Source organism: Salmo salar, chromosome ssa01, assembly GCF_905237065.1.
Source record: "Salmo salar chromosome ssa01, Ssal_v3.1, whole genome shotgun sequence".
Lineage (NCBI taxonomy): Eukaryota > Metazoa > Chordata > Actinopteri > Salmoniformes > Salmonidae > Salmo > Salmo salar.
This window is the reverse complement of record NC_059442.1, coordinates 3,593,566-3,613,037: the sequence shown is the minus strand read 5'-3', so window position 1 is coordinate 3,613,037 and position 19,472 is coordinate 3,593,566. Positions and strand designations below refer to the sequence as shown.

General features: G+C 46.9%; 1 protein-coding gene across 2 annotated transcripts in view; it reads right to left on the bottom strand.

Moving 5' to 3' along the window:
- Nucleotides 1–12,280, bottom strand: part of paplna (papilin a, proteoglycan-like sulfated glycoprotein) — a 91,506-nt gene extending 79,226 nt beyond the window's left edge. The window contains exons 1-3 of one of the 2 annotated variants that reach the window (XM_045706090.1): nt 11,828–12,280; nt 9,237–9,299; nt 3,549–3,652 (exon numbers count right to left, since the gene is read on the bottom strand). In XM_045706090.1, coding sequence (XP_045562046.1) covers nt 3,549–3,652; nt 9,237–9,293 — 161 coding nt within the window. In that variant the 5' untranslated portion in view covers nt 9,294–9,299; nt 11,828–12,280. The remainder of the gene's footprint in view (nt 1–3,548; nt 3,653–9,236; nt 9,300–11,827) is intronic. The other variant, XM_045706122.1, reaches the window with a different exon arrangement.
- Nucleotides 12,281–19,472: the final 7,192 nt, after the last annotated feature.

Genomic DNA, 19,472 nt, shown 5'->3' with positions numbered 1-19,472 from the left:
ACAACGAGGTGCAAGAAGGAACATGCAGGCTGGATTCCAGCTCGATGATTTATGGATACAACTCTGAGATAGATATGCTGTACCAAGCTGGCAGGACAGGCTGGATATGACCTGCTCTCTCTCCCTCCTCTCTATCCCTCTCCTCTCTATCCCTCCTCTCTATCTCTCCTCTCTATCTCTCCTCTCTCTATCCCTCTCTCTCTATCCCTCTCCTCTCTCTATCCCTGCTCTCTCTCCCTCCTCTCTATCCCTCCTCTCTCTATCCCTCCTCTCTCTATCCCTCCTCACTATCCCTCTCCTCTCTCTATCCCTCCTCTCTATCCCTCTCCTCTCTATCCCTCTCCTCTCTATCCCTCTCCTCTCTATCCCTCCTCTCTCTATCCCTCTCTCTCTATCCCTCCTCTCTATCTCTATCCCTCCTCTCTATCTCTATCCCTCCTCTCTCTATCCCTCCTCTCTCTATCCCTCCTCACTATCCCTCTCCTCTCTCTATCCCTCTCCTCTCTATCCCTCTCCTCTCTATCCCTCCTCTCTCTATCCCTCTCTCTATCTCTATCCCTCCTCTCTATCTCTATCCCTCCTCTCTATCCCTCTCCTCTCTATCCCTCCTCTCTATCCCTCCTCTCTATCCCTCCTCTCTATCCCTCCTCTCTCTATCCCTCCTCTCTCTATCCCCCCTCTCTCTATCCCTCCTCTCTATCCCTCCTCTCTCTATCCCCCTCTCTCTATCCCCCCTCTCTCTATCCCTCCTCTCTATCCCTCCTCTCTCTATCCCTCCTCTCTCTATCCCTCCTCTCTATCCCTCCTCTCTCTATCCCTCTCCTCTCTCTCCCTCCTCTCTATCCCTCTCCTCTCTATCCCTCTCCTCTCTATCCCTCTCTCTATCCCTCCTCTCTATCCCTCCTCTCTCTATCCCTCCTCTCTATCCCTCCTCTCTATCCCTCCTCTCTCTATCCCTCCTCTCTCTATCCCTCCTCTCTCTATCCCCCTCTCTCTATCCCTCCTCTCCCTCCTCTCTCTATCCCCCTCTCTCTATCCCCCTCTCTCTATCCCTCTCCTCTCTATCCCTCCTCTCTCTATCCCTCCTCTCTCTATCCCTCTCCTCTCTCTCCCTCCTCTCTATCCCTCCTCTCTCTATCCCTCTCCTCTCTCTCCCTCCTCTCTATCCCTCTCCTCTCTATCCCTCCTCTCTATCCCTCCTCTCTATCCCTCCTCTCTATCCCTCTCTCTCTATCCCTCCTCTCTATCCCCCTCTCTCTATCGCTCCTCTCTCTATCCCTCCCCTCTCTATCCCTCCTCTCTATCCCTCCTCTCTCCCTCCTCTCTCTATCCCTCTCCTCTCTATCCCTCCTCTCTCTATCCCTCTCCTCTCTATCCCTCCTCTCTCTATCCCTCCTCTCTCTATCCCTCTCCTCTCTATCCCTCCTCTCTCTATCCCTCTCTCTATCCCTCCTCTCTCTATCCCTCTCCTCTCTATCCCTCTCCTCTCTATCCCTCCTCACTCTATCCATCCTCTCTCTATCCCTCCTCTCTCTATCCCTCCTCTCTATCCCTCCTCTCTATCCCTCCTCTCTCTATCCCTCCTCTCTCTATCCCTCCTCTCTCTATCCCTCTCCTCTCTATCCCTCTCCTCTCTATCCCTCCTCACTCTATCCCTCCTCTCTCTATCCCTCCTCTCTATCCCTCCTCTCTCTATCCCTCTCCTCTCTATCCCTCCTCTCTCTATCCCTCCTCTCTCTATCCCTCTCTCTATCCCTCCTCTCTCTATCCCTCTCCTCTCTATCCCTCCTCTCTCTATCCCTCCTCTCTCTATCCCTCCTCTCTATCCCTCCTCTCTCTATCCCTCTCCTCTCTATCCCTCCTCTCTCTATCCCTCCTCTCTCTATCCCTCTCCTCTCTATCCCTCTCCTCTCTATCCCTCCTCTCTCTATCCCTCCTCTCTCTATCCCTCCTCTCTATCCCTCCTCTCTCTATCCCTCTCCTCTCTATCCCTCCTCTCTCTATCCCTCCTCTCTCTATGCCTCTCTCTATCCCTCCTCTCTCTATCCCTCTCCTCTCTATCCCTCTCCTCTCTATCCCTCCTCTCCTTATCCCTCCTCTCTATCCCTCTCTCTCTATCCCTCTCTCTCTCTAACCAGCTTACTCACATAATCATATGGGTTATAGACCATCATAGACCATCATCAACACTCCATCACAACAAGCCACAACCACATGTTGAACACATATAGGATCCTTCCAACAGACACACGAGAACCCTCAACCGCCGCCAGTAAAAACCTGCCAAATCCTAGAAAAACGCCACTGCTCCGTGAAAACGGAAAACAACCGACAATAATGTGTATCTTATCCTGTCCCGACCGAACACACAGCAACTAGTTCCCGTCTCATCCTCCGCTGGTTTCACGGCACTCTGCGCTGAGAGAGCAGAAGACAACACCCAACTTAAAGATAGAGGTCCTAATTCAAAGTTAAAGTGCCACTCCCTACAATCTTGCCTGGACATAGTACAATTATAACCACATCCATAACTCCTGGGTGTTCTATATAACCTGATATCATCATAACCACATCCATAACTCCTGGGTGTTCTATATAACCTGATATCATCATAACCACATCCATAACTCCTGGGTGTTCTATATAACCTGATATCATCATAACCACATCCATAACTCCTGGGTGTTCTATATAACCTGATATCATCATAACCACATCCATAACTCCTGGGTGTTCTATATAACCTGATATCATCATAACCACATCCATAACTCCTGGGTGTTCTATATAACCTGATATCATCATAACCACATCTATAACTCCTGGGTGTTCTATACAACCTGATATCATCATAACCACATCCATAACTCCTGGGTGTTCTATATAACCTGATATCATCATAACCACATCCATAACCCCTGGGTGTTCTATATAACCTGATATCATCATAACCACATCCATAACTCCTGGGTGTTCTATATAACCTGATATCATCATAACCACATCTATAACTCCTGGGTGTTCTATATAACCTGATATCATCATAACCACATCTATAACTCCTGGGTGTTCTATATAACCTGATATCATCATAACCACATCCATAACTCCTGGGTGTTCTATATAACCTGCTATCATCATAACCACATCTATAACTCCTGGGTGTTCTATATAACCTGATATCATCATAACCACATCCATAACTCCTGGGTGTTCTATATAACCTGATATCATCATAACCACATCCATAACTCCTGGGTGTTCTATACAACCTGATATCATCATAACCACATCTATAACTCCTGGGTGTTCTATATAACCTGATATCATCATAACCACATCCATAACTCCTGGGTGTTCTATATAACATTGACAATCTCACTATGTGACTTTCTGTCAAGCTAAACATTTTGGATCTTGTAAAACACAGCTACGCTCTGTTGGAAAGAGTAGAGTCACGTCCAACAAAGGAAAGGAAAGGAAAGGAAAGGAAAGGAAAGGAAAGGAAATAAAATAAAATAAAACAAAATAAATAACATATCTCTTACCTCTGGGTAACACATCTCCTGGTTCTCATGGTAACCCCACTCCCACAGCTCCTGCTACATTCTCCATAGGGACTCCATTCCTGCCAGTAGTCCCCACTAGGCAGCTGGACATTTAAAACAACACATAGTGGTCGGAGTCCCAAATGCTATCCTATTCCCTATATAGTTCACTACTTTAAATGGTACCCTATTCTCTATAAAGCGCACTAATTTTGACCAGGGGCCATAGGGCTCTATAGGACTAAGTTGCCATGTGCCGGACCCTGTCATCTACCTCACCACTGTCCTGTCACCACTGTCCTGTCACCACTGTGCTGTCACCACTATCCTGTCACCACTGTCCTGCCACCACTATCCTGTCACCACTGTCCTGTCACCACTATCCTGTCACCACTGTCCTGTCACCACTGTGCTGTCACCACTGTCCTGTCACCACTGTCCTGTCACCACTGTCCTGTCACCACTATCCTGTCACCACTGTCCTGTCACCACTGTCCTGTCACCACTGTGCTGTCACCACTATCCTGTCACCACTGTCCTGCCACCACTATCCTGTCACCACTGTCCTGTCACCACTATCCTGTCACCACTGTCCTGTCACCACTATCCTGTCACCACTGTCTTGCCATCTACCTCACCACTGTCCTGTCACCACTATCCTGTCACCACTGTCCTGTCACCACTATCCTGTCACCACTGTCCTGTCACCACTATCCTGTAACCACTGTCTTGCCATCTACCTCACCACTGTCCTGTCACCACTGTCCTGTCACCACTGTCCTGTCACCACTATCCTGCCACCACTGTCCTGTCACCACTGTCCTGTCACCACTGTGCTGTCACCACTATCCTGTCACCACTGTCCTGTCACCACTGTCCTGTCACCACTGTCCTGTCACCACTATCCTGTCACCACTGTCCTGTCACCACTATCCTGTCACCACTGTCCTGCCACCACTATCCTGTCACCACTGTCCTGTCACCACTATCCTGTAACCACTATCCTGTCACCACTGTCCTGTCACCACTATCCTGTCACCACTGTCTTGCCATCTACCTCACCACTGTCCTGTCACCACTATCCTGTCACCACTGTCCTGTCACCACTATCCTGTCACCACTGTCCTGTCACCACTATCCTGTCACAACTGTCTTGCCATCTACCTCACCACTGTCCTGTCACCACTGTCCTGTCACTCACCACTGTCCTGTCACCACTATCCTGCCACCACTGTCCTGTCACCACTGTCCTGTCACCACTGTGCTGTCACCACTATCCTGTCACCACTGCCCTGTCACCACTGTCCTGTCACCACTGTCCTGTCACCACTGTGCTGTCACCACTGTGCTGTCACCACTATCCTGTCACCACTGTCCTGCCACCACTATCCTGTCACCACTGTCCTGTCACCACTATCCTGTCACCACTATCCTGTCACCACTGTCCTGTCACCACTATCCTGTCACCACTGTCTTGCCATCTACCTCACCACTGTCCTGTCACCACTATCCTGTCACCACTGTCCTGTCACCACTACCCTGTCACCACTGTCCTGTCACCACTATCCTGTCACCACTGTCTTGCCATCTACCTCACCACTGTCCTGTCACCACTATCCTGTCACCACTGTCCTGTCACCACTATCCTGTCACCACTATCCTGTCACCACTATCCTGTCACCACTGTCCTGTCACCACTATCCTGTCACCACTGTCTTGCCATCTACCTCACCACTGTCCTGTCACCACTATCCTGTCACCACTGTCCTGTCACCACTATCCTGTCACCACTGTCTTGCCATCTACCTCACCACTGTCCTGTCACCACTGTCCTGTCACCACTGTCCTGTCACCACTGTCCTGCCACCACTATCCTGCCACCACTATCCTGTCACCACTGTCCTGTCACCACTGTCCTGTCACCACTATCCTGCCACCACTGTCCTGCCACCACTGTCCTGTCACCACTGTCCTGTCACCACTGTCCTGTCACCACTGTCCTGTCACCACTGTCCTGTCACCACTGTGCTGTCACCACTGTGCTGTCACCACTGTCCTGACACCACTATCCTGTCACCACTGTCCTGTCACCACTATCCTGTCACCACTGTCCTGTCACCACTATCCTGTCACCACTGTCCTGCCACCACTATCCTGTCACCACTGTCCTGTCACCACTATCCTGTCACCACTATCCTGTCACCACTGTCCTGTCACCACTATCCTGTCACGACTGTCTTGCCATCTACCACTGTCCTGTCACCACTATCCTGTCACCACTGTCCTGTCACCACTATCCTGTCACCACTGTCTTGCCATCTACCTCACCACTGTCCTGTCACCACTGTCCTGTCACCACCCTGTCCTGTCACCACTGCCCTGTCACCACTGTGCTGTCACCACTATCCTGTCACCACTGTCCTGTCACCACTGTCCTGTCACCACTGTCCTGTCACCACTGTGCTGTCACCACTGTGCTGTCACCACTATCCTGTCACCACTGTCCTGCCACCCCTATCCTGTCACCACTGTCCTGTCACCACTATCCTGTCACCACTATCCTGTCACCACTGTCCTGTCACCACTATCCTGTCACCACTGTCTTGCCATCTACCTCACCACTGTCCTGTCACCACTATCCTGTCACCACTGTCCTGTCACCACTATCCTGTCACCACTGTCCTGTCACCACTATCCTGTCACCACTGTCTTGCCATCTACCTCACCACTGTCCTGTCACCACTATCCTGTCACCACTGTCCTGTCACCACTATCCTGTCACCACTATCCTGTCACCACTATCCTGTCACCACTGTCCTGTCACCACTATCCTGTCACCACTGTCTTGCCATCTACCTCACCACTGTCCTGTCACCACTATCCTGTCACCACTGTCTTGCCATCTACCTCACCACTGTCCTGCCACCACTATCCTGTCACCACTGTCCTGTCACCACTGTCCTGTCACCACTGTCCTGTCACCACTGTCCTGTCACCACTGTCTTGCCATCACCTCACCACTATCCTGTCACCACTATCCTGCCACCACTATCCTGTCACCACTGTCTTGTCACCACTGTCCTGTCACCACTGTCCTGTCACCACTGTGCTGCCACCACTATCCTGTCACCACTGTCCTGCCACCACTATCCTGTCACCACTGTCCTGTCACCACTATCCTGTCACCACTATCCTGTCACCACTGTCCTGTCACCACTATCCTGTCACCACTGTCTTGCCATCTACCTCACCACTGTCCTGTCACCACTATCCTGTCACCACTGTCCTGTCACCACTATCCTGTCACCACTGTCCTGTCACCACTATCCTGTCACCACTGTCTTGCCATCTACCTCACCACTGTCCTGTCACCACTGTCCTGTCACCACTGTCCTGTCACCACTATCCTGTCACCACTATCCTGTCACCACTGTCCTGTCACCACTGTCCTGTCACCACTATCCTGTCACCACTGTCTTGCCATCTACCTCACCACTGTCCTGTCACCACATCCTGTCACCACTGTCCTGTCACCACTATCCTGTCACCACTGTCCTGTCACCACTATCCTGTCACCACTGTCTTGCCATCTACCTCACCACTGTCCTGTCACCACTGTCCTGTCACCACTGTCCTGTCACCACTATCCTGCCACCACTATCCTGTCACCACTGTCCTGTCACCACTGTCCTGTCACCACTGTCCTGTCACCACTGTCCTGTCACCACTGTGCTGTCACCACTATCCTGTCACCACTATCCTGTCACCACTGTCCTATCACCACTATCCTGTCACCACTGTCCTGTCACCACTGTCCTGTCACCACTGTGCTGCCACCACTATCCTGTCACCACTGTCCTGCCACCACTATCCTGTCACCACTGTCCTGTCACCACTATCCTGTCACCACTATCCTGTCACCACTGTCCTGTCACCACTATCCTGTCACCACTGTCTTGCCATCTACCTCACCACTGTCCTGTCACCACTATCCTGTCACCACTGTCCTGTCACCACTATCCTGTCACCACTGTCCTGTCACCACTATCCTGTCACCACTGTCCTGTCACTCACCACTGTCCTGTCACCACTGTCCTGTCACCACTGTCCTGTCACCACTGTCCTGTCACCACTGTCCTGTCACCACTGTCCTGTCACCACTATCCTGTCACCACTGTCTTGCCATCTACCTCACCACTGTCCTGTCACCACTGTCCTGTCACCACTATCCTGTCACCACTGTCCTGCCACCACTGTCCTGTCACCTATAATAAAACATGTTTTGCAGACATCCAAAGTATAGTACAGCTAGTGTCTACATGTTTACTATGTGGGAAGGCTTTCCACTAGATGTTTACTATGTGGTCTCTGCGGGGACCTTAATAACACAGTACTGTAACACATTCACTACATGGCCAAAAGTATGTGGAAACCTGCTCGTCCAACATCTCACTCCAAAATCATGGGTGTTAATATAGAGTTGGTTCCCCCCTTTGCTGCTATAACAGCCTCCACTCTCCTGGGAAGACTTTCCACTAGATGTTGGAACATTGCTGCAGGGGGACTTGCTTCCATTCAGCCACAAGAGCATTAGTGAGGTCGGGTGCTGATGTTGGGCGATTAGGGCCTGGCTCGCAGTCGGCGTTCCAATTCATCCCAAAGGTGTTCGATGGGGTTGAGGTCAGGGCTCTGTGCAAGCCAGTCCAGTTCTTCCACACCAATTTTTCGACAAACCATTGATCTCGCTTTCTGCAAGGGGGCATTGTCATGCTGAAACAAAAAAGGGCCTTCCCCAAACTGTTGCCACAACGTTGGAAGTACAGAATTGTCTAGAATTGTCTATTTCCCTTCACCGGAACTAAGGGGCCCGAACCATGAAAAACAGCCCCAAACCATTATTCCTCCTCCACCAAACTTTACAGTTGGCACTATGCATTGGGGCAGGTAGCGTTCTCCTGGCATCTGCCAAACCCAGATTCGTCCGTAGGACTGTCAGATGGTGAAGCGTGATTCATCATTCCACAGAACGTGTTTCCACTGCTCCAGAATCCAATGGCGGCGAGCTTTACACCACTTCAGCCGACGCTTGGCATTGCGCATGGTGATCTTAGGGTTGTGTACGGTTGCTCGGCCATGGAAACCCATCTCATTAAGCTCCAGAGGCAGTTTGGAGGCAGTTATTGAGTGTTGCAACCGAGGACAGACGATTTCTAAACGCTATACGCTTCAGCACTCGGCGGTCCCGTTCTGTGAGCTTGTGTGGCCTACCACTTCACGGCTGAGCCGTTGTTGCTCCTAGGCATTTCTGCTTCACAATAACAGCACTTACAGTTGACTGGGGGCAGCTCTAGCAGGGCAGAAATTTGACAAACTGACCTGTTGGAAAGGTGACATCCTATGACGGTGCCACGTTGAGTCACTGAGCTCTTCAGTACGGGCCATTCTACTGTCAATGTTTGTCTATGGAGATTGCATGGCTGTGTGCTCGATTTTATACACCTGTCAGCAACGGGTGTGACTGAAATAGCAGAATCCAAAGCGGTGTCCACATACTTTCGACAATGTAGTGTAGGTTGGTTGTGTTACTTGTACTGGACAGGACTGCTTTTTCCTCACGTAACAATTTGTCTTCACTGAATACAATAACAACGTAATGCAATATTATTCATATGTACATAATCTGCTTACCAGGAGAGCTGGCGCCAAGAACAGCTGCAAAGCAACCAGACACCACAGCATCTTCATCTTTCACTGATGGAGACGACAAAACCAGTTAGTTAGTCTTATAAGGAGATTATAATAACTAGTTTACAAACATTTACAAAATGTGAGAGCAATGATTAATAAATGGTGGGAAGACAGTTTTATTAAAAATGCCTTATAAATGGTTTATTACCCATCGTTATTATAACGGGTTAGCTTCTAGTAGTTCTACAGTCATTATTATAAAGTGGTTTTCAAATCCTATATGTCATGTGAGATGTTTATGGTGGAAATAAAATCAGAAAACAGAATAATTATTATTAATTTATCTACTTTATTTTTTCTATGTTTCCCCCCCCCAACATTCTGAGAACGGAGGTGTTCTGTTCTGGGGAACATTGGAGAATGTTCTACTATGGTTCCCTGAAAAGGGGGGGGGGGGCAAGGCTAACCCAGCGGGTAATGGACACTCTGGTCTGGACTGATCTGACTGTCCGTAATTGCACTCACTTGAAGGTCGTTAATGGAGTCAGCGGCTCTATGAGTCTATTGTTCTCAACTTATTAGCGGAACTGTCAGAGTTGGAGAGGGGTCAGGTTAGAGCCCCGGACACGGGATTCCACTCTCACTAACACCATCCATAGACTGGTCAGCGAAAAACTCTGCACTCAAGAGTTCCATTCCTTTGACCACATGTACAAAACACACGTGGACGCATACACATACACACAAACACACATGCATACACATACCTCCTGTATACACAAACACAAACACACAAACAGACATGCATACACATACCTCCTGTATACACAAACACAAACACACAAACAGACATGCATACCCATACCTCCTGTATACACAAACACAAACACACAAACAGACATGCATACACATACCTCCTGTATACACAAACACAAACACACAAACAGACATGCATACACATACCTCCTGTATACACAAACACAAACACACAAACAGACATGCATACACATACCTCCTGTATACACAAACACAAACACACAAACAGACATGCATACACATACCTCCTGTATACACAAACACAAACACACGTGCATACGCTGTATAATACAATGAGCACACATTGTGAAGGAATGCCCCATCAATAAAGTCACGCATATTTTAATAATAACTTATGTATTCAATGTTGTGCTAACAGAATAAAGCAAAGTACATTCATGTGTTTTTGTGTCAACACCTCAACACTTAACTAATTAATTTAATAGAAAATAATAGAATAGAATAACAGGGAATTATTTGGAGTGAAATAAAGTGACTCTGTCTCCCCACACACTCCCATCGTCTCACAACCTGAAACCCTGTTAGGGGGGGAAAAAAAACACAGTAGGTAACCTTGGTCTATCCTGAGTTGGCTCTGCGGGGTGCCTTGTGGGTAGCCTAGCTTCATGGAAGGTGACAAAAGAGGGTGTCCCTCAGTGATGGAAAAAGTACCCAATTGTCATACTTGAGTAAAAGTAAAGATGCCTTAATAATAGAAAACGACTCAAGTAAAAGTGAAAGAGAACCCAGTAAAACTACTACTTGAGTAAAAGTCTAAAAAGTATTTGGTTTTACATATACTTAAGTATCAAAAAGTAAAAGTATAAATCATTTCAAATTCCTTATATTAAGCAAACCAGATGGCATGACTTGTTTGTATTTGTATTTATGGATAGCCAGTGGCACACTCCCAACACTCAGACATTCATTTAGAAATGAAGGATTTTGTGTCCATTATTTTCTTTAGGAATGTAGTGGAGTAAAAGTACAAATAGTAAAGTACAGATATCCCCCCCCCCCCAAAAAAAAAACTACTTAAGTTGTACTTTAAAGTATTTTTACAGAAGTACTTTACATCACTACATCTACAACTCCATATGAGCATCACAGGCTGATCAGGCAGGATCTACTGGAAACAGACATTTACTTGTCAACTAATATGAATTAAAGTACATTTGTTTTTAATTTAATCCCCATGTCGTGAGATTTAGGTTAAAAGTTGTGTGGGTGGAGGGGGAATAAGGACTAAATGTCCTTATGTTGATGACTTTTTGCTAATCTAATCAGTTTTACACGTTGATTCAACGTAATCACATTGATCTTTTGTTGAAATTACGTGGGGGGAAAAGTTTATTTAATTAATGTAATCAGTTTTACACGTTGATTCAACGTAATCACATTGATCTTTTGTTAAAATTACTTGTGGGAAAACGTTTATTTAATACGTTTTTGCCCAGTGGAGATGCGTTATATTCTCCTACCGGAGAGGGTACGCTCTGTTCTGCTCGGCAAAACACTCAGACTATGTTGAAAAAACAATGTTGAATGACTTTAGCTAAACTGAATATAGTACAAGTTCATTAAAAGTATAAATTAATAGTCTATTAGTAGCTGGTAGTCTGCCTACAAATCAGAAATATGTGAAAAAGTAACTCCAGTAAAAGCTTATTATTGTTGGCAAAAAAAAAAGTTGGCTTTCAAGAAATTTCCCACGAAGCTATTCTTACTAAATACAAAAAATGTGATAAATCCTAATAAAAGTCGTCAGAACTTACCCTTTGAGCGTTTCTGCGTCCCTTCCAACGATCCAAAATACCTGATGAATCCTTGCTGCGCGTTTTCACTGCGTCGTAGTACCTCCGCAGCTGCGGTTCCGATATTACCTTCTGGCTTCGTGTTTTACTTATTAACTCCTGTTCTGATTAGGTTATTTAGCTGCAAGCGCCTTTTTCTCTCTCTTTCCAGCAGGAAATTTAAAAGACAAACAGTCCAGTCGGTGTTAAAACGTCTGTGTGCGTCACTCCGGTTAACCCCGTCGTAACCGGGATCTGCGTACTGGTGAATTACAGTGTGTCAATGTACAGAACTCAACCCGGGAGAATTATGGTGAGACTATAATTTCAGATTGTAAAAAATAACTGTTAATTAACGTTTTGTAGATTTTAAGATCCTTCTTCTCAGAATGAATGCGCAGGACACACTTTTAATGAGTAATTCTCGTTTTTTTTGTGTTTTTTTTTTACATACCAGTGGCCCTTCTAATCTTGGTTACCTCAGAACAAACATTTATTTCGCGAAAGTTGATCATTTCCTGTTCATGAGAATCTGTCCACGGGAGATTAGTGGCTCACACACAGTACTGTTATTATAGCATTACAGGATGGGCTATTTGAGTTGAGCCGTGTCAGATTATTATAGTGTAATAATGTGTTAGGATGTTTAATAACAGCTTCGTTAATACCAGGGTCTAACAATATATATATATATATATATATATATATGAATAGGTTTATAATAGGGTGACCACACGTCCAGGATTGATGAGGACTGGCATGCCAACGAATGAGTTGGAAGAACCTTTGATTTCCATAGGTGGGTACGTGTCTTCAAGGTACCTCCCTATGTGTACACAGCTTTGTACGTTCACCGTTTTGTTTTTTAATGCGTGTTATGGTGAAGACGTTAGATCCCCACAGTGGAGGTGTCATAATACCCATAAAACCTAGTGGTCAAACAAGGAAATGGTTCCAATTGTTTTATCACCATTCATTTTTCCAATAGGGGATTTTTTTTTTTTTTTAGAAACACTTGAAAATAAGGACTGTGTTTAGTATAGGTTTACCCTGGCGTGATGTTTTGATAACCTGTAAAATCTCCCTCGGACAAGGTGGCTTTTATCAATATATTCGGGCTCTATTTACTCTTATATTCAAAAATGCTAATTGACATTGTTGTGTATTGACGTGACGTGCTGATATATGACGTCACCACGCTTACACGGACGGCGATGGAGTAAAGACATGTTGACGTTTACCTCCGAGTCTGGTTGATTTAATTCAGTATAATATCTTAACTTAACACAAGTTAAGTTGTAAGTATAAGCTTGAACGATGTTGACGAGGATAACGTTTTGAAAACGATCTGAAAAAGTGAGTTAGTGTCATCAAGATGGGAAAACAATGTGCCAACGTTTCACTGCTAACAGTGAGCCTGGTACGCTAGGTCCACGCTGGACCGGGTGGTTGATGACTCTGGACCGGGTGGTTGTTGACTCTGGACCGGGTGGTTGATGACTCTGGACCGGGTGGTTGATGACTCTGGACCGGGTGGATGATGACTCTGGACCGGGTGGATGATGACTCTGGACCGGGTGGATGATGACTCTGGACCGGGTGGTTGATGACGCTGGACCGGTGGTTGATGACGCTGGACCGGGTGGATGATGACTCTGGACCTGGTGGATGATGACTCTGGACCGGGTGGTTGATGACGCTGGACCGGGTGGTTGATGACTCTGGACCGGGTGGTTGACGACTCTGGACCGGGTGGTTGACGACTCTGGAACCGGGTGGTTGACGACTCTGGAAACGGGTGGTTGACGACTCTGGAAACGGGTGGTTGACGACTCTGGACCGGGTGGTTGACGACTCTGGAAACGGGTGGTTGACGACTCTGGAAACGGGTGGTTGACGACTCTGGACCGGGTGGTTGACGACTCTGGACCGGGTGGTTGATGACGCTGGACCGGGTGGTTGATGACTCTGGACCGGGTGGTTGATGACTCTGGACCGGGTGGTTGATGACTCTGGACCGGGTGGTTGATGACTCTGGACCGGGTGGTATATGACTCCGGACCGGGTGGTGGATGACTCCGGACCGGGTGGATGATGACTCCGGGCCGGGTGGCTGATGACTGGACCGGGTGGTGGATGACTCTGGACCGGGTGTTGGATGACTCTGGACCGGGTGGTGGATGACTCTGGACCGGGTGGTTGATGACTCTGGACCGGGTGGATGATGACTCTGGACCGGGTGGATGATGACTCTGGACCGGGTGGTTGATGACGCTGGACCGGGTGGTGGATGACTCTGGACCGGGTGGTTGATGACGCTGGACCGGGTGGTTGATGACGCTGGACCGGGTGGTTGATGACGCTGGACCGGGTGGTTGATGACGCTGGACCGGGTGGTTGATGACGCTGGACCGGGTGGTTGATGACTCTGGACCGGGTGGTTGATGACGCTGGACCGGGTGGTTGATGACGCTGGACCGGGTGGTGGATGATGCTGGACCGGGTGGTGGATGACTCTGGACCGGGTGGTTGATGATGCTGGACCGGGTGGTTGATGACTCTGGAAACTGGTGGTTGATGACGCTGGACCGGGTGGTTGATGACTCTGGACCGGTTGATGACTCCGGACCGGGTGGTGGATGACTCTGGACCGGGTGGATGATGACTCTGGACCGGGTGGTTGATGACTCTGGACCGGGTGGTTGATGACTCCGGACCGGGTGGTTGATGACTCTGGACCGGGTGGATGTATACTGTCCGGTTACGTTGGTGCGGTTGCAAAACAACAGAGGAGAGCTTTGCTTCTACATCATGTAGGGACAGATGTGCAAGAGATTTTCTCCACACTCGCCGACACCGGAGAACCAACAGACTACTTTTTATTTTATTTTTATTATTTCACCTTCATTTAACCAGGTAGGCCAGTTGAGAACAAGTTCTCATTTGCAACTGCGACCTGGCCAAGATAAAGCAAAGCTGTCACGTCCTGACCAGTATAGGGGTTATTTGTATTTGTAGGTTGGTCAGGACGTGGCAGAGGGTATTTGTTTCATGTGGTTCGGGGGTTATGTATATTGTAGGGGTGTTTGATTTATTATTTCCGGGTTTTGGTTTATGTTCTATGTTTTGTATTTCTAGGTTCATTCTAGTTCTTTGTATTTCTATGTCTAGGTAATTGGGTGTTGGACTCTCAATTGGAGGCAGGTGTTTTTAGTTGCCTCTGATTGAGAGTCCTATATATTGGTATGTGTTTTGTTTGTAGTTTGTGGGTAGTTGTATTTCGCACTGCTGTTATTATTGTAGCCTGTGAAACTGTCGGTCTGTCGTTCTCTGTTTTCCGTGTTCACGTTTATTTAATAAATTATAATGATGAGCACGCAACCCCGCTGCTCCTTGGTCCTCTCTCTCCTACGACAGCCGTTACAATAGCAGTTCGACACAAACAACAACACAGAGTTAAACATGGAATAAACAAAACATACAGTCAATAATACAGTAGAACAAAAGAAAACAAAAAGTCTATATACAGTGAGTGCAAATGAGGTAAGTTAAGGCAATAAATAGGCCATGGTGGCGAAGTAATTACAATATAGCCATTAAACACTGGAATGGTAGATGTGCAGAAGATGAATGTGCAAGTAGAGATACTGGGTTGCAAAGGAGCAAGATAAATAAATACAGTATGGGGATGAGGTAGGTAGATGGGCTGTTTACAGACGGGCTACGTCAGGGCTGTGGCTGTGTTAAATGCATACTTCGTTGCCACAGGTGAACACAGACAGACGTTTTATCAACTGACACAGAAAACTGGTGAGACAGTTCAGCAATTTGTAACTCATCTTAGACAAGCAGCTAAAGACTGTGACATTGCTGGAGATAAGGACAATCAGATTAGAGATGACAATCAGATTAGAGATGACAATCAGATTAGAGATGACAAATCAGATTAGAGATGACAAATCAGATTAGAGATGACAAATCAGATTAGAGATGACAAATCAGATTAAACATAACAATCAGATTAAAGATAACAATCAGATTAGAGATGACAAATCAGATTAGAGATGACAAATCAGATTAAACATAACAATCAGATTAGAGATGACAAATCAGATTAGAGATGACAAATCAGATTAAAGATGACAAATCAGATTAGAGATGACAAATCAGATTAAAGATAACAATCAGATTAAAGATGACAAATCAGATTAAAGATGACAAATCAGATTAGAGATGACAAATCAGATTAGAGATGACAATCAGATTAAAGATAACAATCAGATTAGAGATGACAAATCAGATTAGAGATGACAAATCAGATTAAACATAACAATCAGATTAGAGATGACAAATCAGATTAGAGATGACAAATCAGATTAAAGATGACAAATCAGATTAGAGATGACAAATCAGATTAGAGATAACAATCCAGATTAGAGATGACAAATCAGATTAGAGATGCTATAGTGAGAAAGTGTAATAAGGAATACGTGCGCTGAACACTATTGGAGGAGGCCCGTGGGCTAACATTAGCGCGGTCCCTCGAGCTAGCCACACAATGTGAAAGAACTGAAGTGCAAACGTCCTCTATGCGTGTGAGTACAGATGCTAAATATAACGAGACAGTGCATCGTGTTTCCAAAAAGGAAGGGAAACATCACTTAAAAGGGGACAGAGACAGAATGCAGAAGGAAAAGACCAAATCAGGAGAAGATGTGCTATCGTTGTGGACATGCAGATCATTTTGCAAAGGACCCTGCTCATCCAGCACATACGCAGACCTGCAAGAAATGTAATTGGGAGGGAACATTTTGCAAACAAAATGTGCAAGACCAAAGGTTACTGGAAACAGACTGTGAAATGCGTTAATTCAGAGGAACAAAACAGAGACTATGAATTTGCGGTTCAATGAGAACTGTAGCTCAGACAAGATCATTCTCTCAGTGGGAAGGGGTCCGTTTATTCATGTTAATTGACTCTGGGGCCACGAGTAATATACTAGATGAGAACACATGGGAAATGTTGAAAGCCAAGGAAATCAGGTGCCGTTCAATCACTGACTGATAAAAAGCTATATGCATACTCATCATGTTACGGCAGTCGTCAGAAGGAGTGGACCAAAGCGCAGCGTGGTAAGTGTTCATAATTTATTGTATATATACTGCTCCAAAAAATAAAGGGAACACTAAAATAACACATCCTAGATTTGAATGAATGAAATAATCTTATTAAATACTTTTTTCTTTACATAGTTGAATGTGCTGACAACAAAATCACACAAAAATAATCAATGGAAATCCAATTTATCAACCCATGGAGGTCTGGATTTGGAGTCACACTCAAAATTAAAGTGGAAAACCACACTACAGGCTGATCCAACTTTGATGTAATGTCCTTAAAACAAGTCAAAATGAGGCTCAGTAGTGTGTGTGGCCTCCACGTGCCTGTATGACCTCCCTACAACGCCTGGGCATGCTCCTGATGAGGTGGCGGATGGTCTCCTGAGGGATCTCCTCCCTGACCTGGACTAAAGCATCCGCTAACTCCTGGACAGTCTGTGGTGCAACGTGGCGTTGGTGGATGGAGCGAGACATGATGTCCCAGATATGCTCAATTGGATTCAGGTCTGGGGAACGGGCGGGCCAGTCCATAGCATCAATGCCTTCCTCTTGCAGGAACTGCTGACACACTCCAGCCACATGAGGTCTAGCATTGTCTTGCATTAGGAGGAACCCAGGGCCAACCACACCAGCATATGGTCTCACAAGGGGTCTGAGGATCTCATCTCGGTACCTAATGGCAGTCAAGCTACCTCTGGCGAACACATGGAAGGCTGTGCGGCCCCCCAAAGAAATGCCACCCCACACCATGACTGACCCACCGCCAAACCGGTCATGCTGGAGGATGTTGCAGGCAGCAGAACGTTCTCCACGGCGTCTCCAGACTCTGTCACGTCTGTCACATGCTCAGTGTGAACCTGCTTTCATCTGTGAAGAGCACAGGGCGCCAGTGGCGAATTTGCCAATCTTGGTGTTCTCTGGCAAATGCCAAACGGCCTGCACGGTGTTGGGCTGTAAGCACAACCCCCACCTGTGGACGTCGGGCCCTCATACCACCCTCATGGAGTCTGTTTCTGACCATTTGAGCAGACACATGCACATTTGTGGCCTGCTGGAGGTCATTTTGCAGGGCTCTGGCAGTGCTTCTCCTGCTCCTCCTTGCACAAAGGCGGAGGTAGCGGTCCTACTGCTGGGTTGTTGCCCTCCTACGGCCTCCTCCACATCTCCTGATGTACTGGCCTGTCTCCTGGTAGCGCCTCCATGCTCTGGACACTACGCTGACAGGCACAGCAAATCTTCTTGCCACAGCTCGCATTGATGTGCCATCCTGGATGAGCTGCACTACCTGAGCCACTTGTGTGGGTTGTAGACCTCATCTCATGCTACCACTAGAGTGAAAGCACCACCAGCATTCAAAAGTGACCAAAACATCAGCCAGGAAGCATAGGAACTGAGAAGTGGTCTGTGGTCACCACCTGCAGAACCATTCCTTTATTGGGGGTGTCTTGCTAATCGCCTATAATTTCCACTTGTTGTCTATTCCATTTGCACAAGAGCATGTGAAATGTATTGTCAATCAGTGTTGCTTCCTAAGTGGACAGTTTGATTTCACAGAAGTGTGATTGACTTGGAGTTACATTGTGTTGTTTAAGTGTTCCCTTTATTTTTTTGAGCAGTGTACAAGAACCTACATGTGAAATGAACCAAAGCCAAGGAAATCAGGTGCCGTTCAATCACTGACTGATAAAAAGCTATATGCATACTCATCATGTTACGGCAGTCGTCAGAAGGAGTGGACCAAAGCGCAGCGTGGTAAGTGTTCATAATTTATTATATATAACGAAACACTTTAAACAACGAAACAAAAACGAAAGCCAACAGTTCTGTCAGGTCACTGATAACAAAACAGAAAACAACTACCCACAAACACAGGTGGGGAAAAAGGGCTGCCTAAGTATGGTTCCCAATCAGAGACAACGATAGACAGCTGCCTCTGATTAGGAACCATACTCGGCCAAAACAAAGAAATATGATGACATAGAATGCCCACCCCATATCACACCCTGACCTAACCACACAGAGAAAAACGGCTCTCTCAGGTCAGGGCGTGACACATCAAGCGAGCCATTACCTGAAAAAAAAGTGTTTTCCACATGCCAAATAATGACAGACAAGTGCAGCTCACAGGCTGAGTCGTACTGTGATGTGTGGACGCGGAGAGCCGTTGCTACGTAAAGAGACTGCCGTTAAATTGGGTGTGCTAAAAGTGGGTGTTGACACAGCGGCAGTGACAGATGGGAAACTTCCGATAAAACAGCAATACCCCGGGTTGTTTGAAAGGGGGGTGGGTAAGCTAAACACAAGACAGATCAACCTACATGTTGATAAAAACCTGACACCAGCAGCACAGGCCCATAGGCGTATTCCATTCCACCTGAGAGAAGCTGTGAAGAAAAATATAGAGGAACTACTAAACATGGACCAATGGAGAGTGGATGGTGCCACACCATGGGTGAATCTGGTAGTGGATGGTGCCACGCCATGGGTGAATCCGGTAGTGGATGGTG